At 37.6% G+C, this 8,707-nt stretch overlaps 1 protein-coding gene across 1 annotated transcript; it reads right to left on the reverse strand.

Moving 5' to 3' along the window:
* Positions 1–820: 820 nt before the first annotated feature.
* Positions 821–6,650, reverse strand: LOC104628468 (m7GpppN-mRNA hydrolase; the record flags this gene model as incomplete). The annotated part of the gene is made up of 4 exons (XM_010297059.1): positions 6,497–6,650; positions 4,781–4,908; positions 4,277–4,375; positions 821–973 (listed from the first exon to the last, which is right to left on the reverse strand). Coding segments are annotated over exons 1-4 (435 nt in total), but the record flags the coding sequence as incomplete, so codon positions are not given.
* Positions 6,651–8,707: the final 2,057 nt, after the last annotated feature.

An 8,707-nucleotide genomic window follows, 5' to 3' on the forward strand; every position in this document is an offset into this window, starting at 1 on the left:
TACCATACATTTAAAAAAAAAAAAAAAAATCAAAGTTCATCTTTTTTTACTTCGTATTTTGAAAAACAGGTCTCTAGTGCAAGAAATTAAGAGAATCCTGACTAGTCAACTACAAGTACCTTTTCCTATTTAGAAAGCCAGATGCCCTGTTCAGTGGCACCGTCTCCATAAAAACATAGGGATGGCAGTTTTAAACTGAATTGCAATACAAGAAATGTGTTAAAACTTCAAAGATTATGGATATCAGGAACAAAGTTTCCAACAAGTCTACTACCTGACTCTTTGCTTCTGCCTTTCACAATAAAAGCCTAATGGTATACAAACCATGCAAAATAGTTCCTGTTTTGTGTCCGCTTCCCAACTTCCTCCTTAAAATACACTATTTTCTTAAGTGTGGATGATATTAGCCATGAAAGAGAGAACACAATCCTTACTTTCTCCTTCTGCTATGTAGCCTTTTGTATATCACCCATTAATAATTACATGTTCAGAAGATTATATAGTTATCTATGCAGCTATAACTAAGAATAACATGAAGTGATTAACACATACACCACCTAAAAGAAAAGAAAGGAAGAATTATAGTTTGACAGCATGCTCTAATATTGTTTTAATGATGAATGGAGCTGCCAGACAGATGGTCAACAATCAGTCTTTGCACTGTAGGGTCTTGTCAATTTCTTGCAACTCTACTGCAGAGGTGCCATTTGTACCTAGTATTTGAGGTATTCATCATGCCTGGTAGTTTCATTGTTTTACAGACTTTAAAAATCAAGCTCCACAACAAGGTTCTTATAGATTCAAACAAGGTAACACATACCCGAATTTCCCTTCTAGTTTTGGGGTTGAATTTTGTGTTCTTGGGAACTCCTGGAATGATGTACAACCGTGCTAACTGATCATTAATTCGCAGCTCAATGTATTCTTCTTTGCAGATATACTCTTTTATGTCAAACCCAGTTTCTTCAAACACCTGAGAAGCATATAGATGAAATCAGTGTGTGTATTCAGATTTATCCTTTCAGAATCTACTATCACAAGGGAAGGAATGACTAATATTCTGATCTATCCATGAAAGCAGGTCGTTGCTGAGAAAAACAACCCCTTCACACACAGATTTATGCTTAATAATAGAAAAAGAATCTTAAGATCCTATGTGCTTTACATTTCTCTAAGTCAGACAGGCCTGTAATAAAAGTTGAAACAACTCTATTACACCTTCCTGAAGCAATTTATTAATATGGATGGGGAGTCTGTAGCTGCTCCTCCATGCTGCTGGATGCACTGAGATCTCATTCACAGCAAGAACTACTGCATGGGGAAGTAAAGGCATCTTCACATTCTAGGAATGTTTGCTTGCACCTCAATTTTTCTTCTCTTTCAACAATCCTACTTTATGAACCTTCTACCCCCATGCATATAATAATTTTTACATTCACAACAAAATCCAGCAACAGGTAGCAAAACTCTTACTACAAAATTCAAACTGCACATTCACACTGACAAACAAACTTAAAACTGCATTGTCAGTTACTCTAAGGAAAAAAATGGGAGTGTTATACCTGCTGGAGTTCACTAGAAAAACAATGATACTTTAAAAGAACATTTTCTTTGTATATTTTATGGTCTTGCAGTGAAAGATCATAGATTCAGAGAATGGTTTAGGTGGCAAGGGACCTTCAAAGATCATCTACTCCAACCCCCCTGCCATGAGCAGGGACATCTTTCACTACATTGGGCTGCTCAAAGCCTTACTTCAAAATACTTACTTTTGACAATGTTCTCAAATATATAAGATTTAAAATATTAGAAGTTTCATGACAAATACAACTAATAGCTTAAATAAGTAAATACTCATTTTTAGAAACTTCCTAGACCTCCAAATCTCCACAGAAAATACAAGTACTCAGAAAACATGCAGGATTAATACCACTGTCCAAAATATTTCTGCCCAGACAGTAGAACATGCATGTGAACAATCACTCATAGAACTAGATATTAAACACAGGGCTATTAAGCCCCACTACCAACAACACAAAGGCAGAAATCCTCAGTTAAATTTTTTAATGACCAAATTTATAATTAAAATGAGCAACAGGATCTTCAGTAAAATCTCTCCTCAGCCTCCATCTCCTATGAGTACATATAATGAAAAATAGAACCAAATAACTGCATATAAAATAATAATAGCAGGAAATACTCAGAATATCTTATGCAAAATATCAATATATATATCAGCAAAATGGTGGTAACTTCCATTTTTGAAAATGCAGAGGAAATTAAGCACAAGTATGAAAAAAATCAGAAGTGTTTAATGCAAAGCAAATAATTGACCAGTTAGTCTTCAAATCAGCACATACAACCAACCCCTCTTATCAAGATAAAAAGCAAGCCATCTTCCCATCTAACTACATTAAGAACAGCAGAGTTTAGGGGAAAGAAGAAACAAAAAACCCCCACCACACACTGTCTCAATTAAGGTAAGATATGTTTTATCCTCCATACTTACTCTTACCACTAATACCAATGTTTTCCCTTCCTAAATTATCTTCCCAGGTGATTTAAGTGAATTCATTGTAGAAGCTCCTTTTACCAAGAGCTACCATCCATTTAGTATGGTTTTTCCCTCACCAACTTCTGAATACTACCAAACTGTGTAGGCACTGCCCAGTGAAGACCTCTTCAGCTTAGACCTTATACAGATGCAGTTTATGGTTTTAGACCTGTGCTGACTCCATAAAAGCAGTTAAAAGACTTATGCACGGATATTACTGACATCCCAATTCATAACCATAAGTAAGCCTTGAAGAATTTGCCAGTTTATCCACAATGACAATCTACCTTGATGGAAAAAGATTGTAGCAACAGTGGTGTTCACTAGTGTAATCTAAATAAATTCCTTAAATTAAAAGCACCATTAAAAGATTTTTTCCTAGCTTTTGCTAGCATAACGTGAAGTAAAGAGGAAGGGATACTTCACGTCATTTCTTCCTGAAGCAGTTACACCTAGTAACACCACTATGTTGTGGTCCATATATTTTTATGGACTCCTGTGCCTTCAGTTTAGTCCTTTAGACCAACCCTAAAAGCACCTGACTAGTAAAAGTTTAACTGAACAAGATATTTGTGGAAAAGAGTCATGCATTGAATAATCAAGTTAATCTTCTTAAGTCTCTGCTCATCCTTCCCCAGCCCTTGAGTTCTGCAATGACAGACCACTGCATCTGTAGCTCAGGTGTTTCACTCTGGCAAGTCATTTGATACTATATAAATAATGTTCTGCACTCAGAGATCAGTAACTGCTAACATGAAAGCGTGTTTCATGTATGTTCATTGCATAATAGTGCAATGTTAAGATCTAAAATGTTATTTTGCTTTTCCAACTCCATATTAAATATATGAGTGGTATGGAAAGCACCATCAGGGAACCAGAAATAGGAATTTTTTCATTCATGCACCTTTGACAGCTCTATTAAAAAAAGAGACACGAAAACAAAACTAACATGATTTCTCAGACACTGATTCAGTCCAACCATGAAGAAAACTAATACTTCTTACTATTTTACCTCATCTTAATTTTAGCTCTCAAAAATTCTGGATGTATTATGTTACATGAACATTGAGTTTATATCAGCAATATTCTTTTACAGGCTATTTTTAATATGCAGCTTCACTATGTATCTACATCTCTAGCAGCAATAAATCCTACATATTAAATTATTTTTCAGATTTTACTTGCTATAATCATTTATACTTGGTCCTGCATCACTGAAAAATAGGAAAGTTAATTTCTTCACAATTTTTACATAATCTTTTACAACCTCCAATGCAACTCTTTAGCCTCTTTACATAGCTCAGCGTACATAAGCTAAATTCCCATTCTTCTACCTTTTTACAGCTATGGTGGCCCTATTTTCCAAAAGCCACAAAGTACATAAGATTTCCCAAGCACCAAAAATAATACTTATAAGTAAATTGATAGCTCAGCAGAGAACTTTAAAGATAGTACTCACTTAATTTAGCAAATTAGTGCAAAACAATTAAAAACATCAAACAATGATTTTTAAATTATATAACCACACCCCTGATTATCACTCTGGAACTCAGAAAAGCACTAAAAGCTACAGCAGAAGACTCCTGAAAGAATAGGGTATTCATTTACCTGATTTCAATGAAGAGATACCCAAGTAAAATGTCTTTTCATCTAACACACATCCTGCTCTCAGCAAAATTTCATTTCTTTATATTTGATTCCCTTAAATTTAAGCTAACTTACCTCTCTAGCAGCACAGTCATGAGGTGCCTCTTCTTTATTTACTTTCCCTTTTGGAAATCCCCAACCAGACTTTGCTAAATAGCCCTGAACCAAAAGAACCTGCAAAATACAAGGGAATGCAACTGTCAGCACCCACTATTCTATCCAATTTCTATTAAACGTCTTCCCTTCACCATCCCCTGCTTCTCAAAAAATACGTATTAGCCTGGAGGAAGGAACACATTACGTTTCATGTGTTCTAGCAAGAACTGTGGAATTTTTTTACGAGATGACGAAATTCAGGAAAAAAAAAACCCACACCAAAACTGAGGAGGAAAGCAAGCAGAAGTGTGCTTACTGTCTCACATATTACAAACTCAACAGCATCAAGTAACCGTCAGGTCTTTGTGAATCTGAAGCACTCCTTTTTTTGATCCAGATTGAAAATGTAAACAACAAAAAAATTACTTCTGCCACCATATGCCATCCTTCTCTCTAGCCCTTCACAACTGTTTTCATACTTACATTTTCAAGTGTCTCATCAAGAATAATTGCACCATAGGTTGGTACTCCCATTTTGTACTCTTTCCACTCATCTAAAACCTTTTGTACATCTTCACCTTGAGGCAGTAAAAAGGGACAGTGATTGAAGAGTACAGCAGCATGTTAAAGAAGATAAACTTAAGCATCCAGTTTCAAATCACACACAGACATACAATTTACCCACTACTGTAAATATTTACAATAACCACACTTCCTCCCCTAAATGTTTTCAAGATACATTCTCTTGAAAGTGAAAAATATTATGAATAATCTGTTACCAAACTCCAAAGGTCAAAAAACATCAAGTAATTTGGTATTTCTAATACAAGCCAATTTTTAATTTAAAAAAAAGAACAAGAAAGAAGACAGTGCAAGGCTGCTTGTTTGAAGGAAGAAAAAGTGTCCACATAACATTATTTTGAATATATATTATTCTTAGACACATTTTTTTCATTTTGAAGTGAAACAGACAAGTTTCATCTCCTGCTTGAGTGGAGCTAGATTTTTGCCACCATCATTTGTTAGATTATGGTACAGAATCTGTACTGAGGTATTTACTATGCAAAAAAATTCTTTTTAATGGCATCAATTTACAGAGATCTAAATTCTAACACACTTTACCAAAGTCCACCATGCAGAGAAAACATGAACAACATTTATTACTCTAAAACTTTGAAAGCAAATCTACAAGTCCTTAATAAAAGTATTAATATTATATATTACATATCAAATTATACTACCAATAAAAAAAATACTCCATAGCAGAGTACTTAAAAATGCAACACTGTCACAGAAATGTCTACTACATTGGATTTTTCCTGCACTGCCTACAATTACTAGAAGAATTCTGTTGGTCTGAAAATACATTTATAATTTAAAAAATACCCAAAATAATAAAAAATAACTGCACAATATCAAGCAACAGAAAATTTTCATATTTTTACAGTTTTTTGTTAAAATAAAAGCTGCAGTGCCGTAAAGCAAATCTCTGTTATCAACTAACAGAGCAGTACATTGTGCACTCAAACCACAGGTAATATTATCATGAAAGTTAGAAGAAATACTCCAACCCACATCAAGAACACATGGGAAAAGGTTAAAACTAAAACACTTGCTGGATGAAAGTCATGGGTTTTTCTCCAGCCAGGACTAGATAGCTACGTTCCAGCGGCCCTTGTAAGCAATGAAAAAAGCAGAGGCCAACCATATGAATTCAGTAAAAATGCATCCTCTCCCCGACCAACAGCAGTGTTTCTAGGAGCAACTGTCAGTACTTCCAACAAATACATACCACTGGCCATGGGGGAACACATAACACTTTCAGCTACATTAACATTTATGTCACTATTTACTTGGAAAGGGATTAAATTAAGGAGACAAAACACCATGAAGAGTTCCAACGGCTCACCTTCGAACCCACCTAGTATACCAAGTGCAACCATGAGGAAAAACCCTCAAAGATCAGAAACTACCTGTTTTCCATAGTTCTTCAGCAGTCTGAGAAACATCTCTTTTGTGGATGCCACAAAATTATGGAAGCAATGAACAGGTAAAAATCACATACCTAGCAATACTAACTTTTAATCACTAACACATGAACTGACATTTTCCTGCTGCAAGTGTGAAATTTCATTAACAATATTCAGTTTGCCCTTTATCCAGTAAGACAGAAAACATTCACAGTAATAAAAAGGATATCAGCTTTAGCAAAGTCTCTTATCCCACACTGAGGTAATCCTGGTGTGTTTTGCATGTAGAAATCCAAGTAAAACCAATGGGCAAGTTCAATCTGAAAACATACTCTGATTGCATTGTCTCTCTCTTCACTTGGAATGTGCAAAATAAACCGGCTGCCAGGAAACAAAGAAGAGTAAGATTAGCCAAATCTATCGATTTAAATAAATCTAACAACAAAAATACATTGCAACAATGGAATTCCTGATCCACTAGCACAGAGCAACAGACCACCAGATCTTCCTGGTGGTCTGGACAACAAAGGGTTTTCACATCAAAGACGTAACTTTTAAAGTCAAGGAGAATGGATCGTGATGTTCTTTCACAAAAGTCAATTAGAGTAAATTAAGTAAATTAAGTGTTGTGAAAACAGGGAGGGTGAAGACATCCTATATAAATGGCTCTATTACGAGTGTGAAAACACTTTCACATGTCCAGTAAAGAACATCTGCAAACTCTGACAACAGATGTCAATGTATTTTTTACTGAAGACAAGTTAAACACACCTATGTATTTTCACTTAAAACCATAGTAAACTATTAATTTATGTAGATTTTAAAATTCAATATGATCCTATCCATTTTTTTAGTCTGAAATAGAACATGGACAATTAGTTTATTTTTCAAGTCTATTTTATGCTTTAGCCCAGATACTGGCACACAAATACAGAATCCCAGAAATGTAAGCATAAGTAGCACTGTGTGATAGCTTATTTTACTTAAGTGGAATTTTCTTTTTAGAAATTTAAGGTCACCCACTCCATTGAACTTAAACCATTTGATAGACATCTTTTATACTCAACTCCTCAGTACTACCAGCTAAATTCCAAAAGCACCTAGTATCATTGCCAGAACCAGAAATACTTAAGACATCTTTACTTAAAAATTGGGAAGTCTTAATTGTTAAGGAATGTCAAAAGTGGTTGAGACTCACAGCCACTCTGGCCAAGGACTGCCTCCTGCCTGGCAATTGGAGCCCAGCCCTGTGTCCCAGGGTCTCTGCCCAGACTGAGGGACACAGCTGCCACTTTCCCTTTCGCAGGTTCAACTAGTAGCAAAGCCCAGCATGTATCCCAGGGGCACACACACACACACCAGACACTAACACAGCTGGTCACACAGGCTGCCACAGACAAGGTGCTGCCTTCAACAGCACCTACATACAGCATTACACAAAACACAAGCACAGACAGCCAAGTCACCTTCTCTTCTTCAGCTGGCAGAGGCAGAAGGTTGCTAGTGCAGGCACACGCTTGACACTCCAGGTTCACAAGCACATACACACTCATGGGTCCCTCACGTACCAGCATGCTGGTTTACCTCCCGCTGCCCACCCAAAACCCCTGCCCAGGCCCTCACACCCATCACACAGGTCCCTGCCTCGCCGGTTGGTCCAGCTTGAAGTTTGCTACTGAGTACACATGCACAGCATGTTTGGGAAAGACACTCGCCCCACCACCAGCTAGCACCCAGCACATGGGCTGCGACCCACTGCAGAGGTCCTGCTCCAGCCACTGGTTCTCTGCCCCTCACTCACCTCACCCACACAGTTCCCCCGCAGTAGCTGGTTTTCAGAACACTTGCTGTTGCCACCCCAGAGCCTGGAGCCGAGACCCCCAACCCATACAAGTAGCTGTCACTGAGACATCCCCCCTCACTGCAGTAGCTGACACCCCATCCACTCACACATATACCCCTCATTTGTAGCTGGCACTTCATCCTTGCAGCACATGTACATGGGGTAGAGAGTGAGATTATGCAGAGAGAAAACTAAGAAAAAGGTTTAATAAGAAGATGTAAGAAGATAGGACAGACTGTGGCAATCAGGCGAAAGGCTTAGCCAGACAAGCATACTGACTGGCCCAGTTTCACATGCAACCAGCCCCTCTTATACCCTTTTCTGTCTACCCCCACGTTGTCCCCGCTGGCTCCCCGTCCCCTGCCACACCCATCCCAGCCCTGTGTGCGGCATCCCCCCAGGTTTGCAGCCTTATCAGATGCAAAGCCCAGGCTGATCTTCCTGGACGCGGTGTCTGTGGTTTTTTAATAGTCCATCAACGAGGGTGACTGTCAGGTTTGCTTCTTGCCAGTGTCTCCCCTTCTGTTTTCTTAGGTCTGTGTCTGTATATTTTTGGTTCCAATTTCGCCCTTTTCCCCCTTTTCCCCCTAGTTTCCC

The sequence above is a fragment of the Phaethon lepturus genome, unplaced genomic scaffold, assembly GCF_000687285.1.
Source record: "Phaethon lepturus isolate BGI_N335 unplaced genomic scaffold, ASM68728v1 scaffold56711, whole genome shotgun sequence".
NCBI lineage: Eukaryota > Metazoa > Chordata > Aves > Phaethontiformes > Phaethontidae > Phaethon > Phaethon lepturus.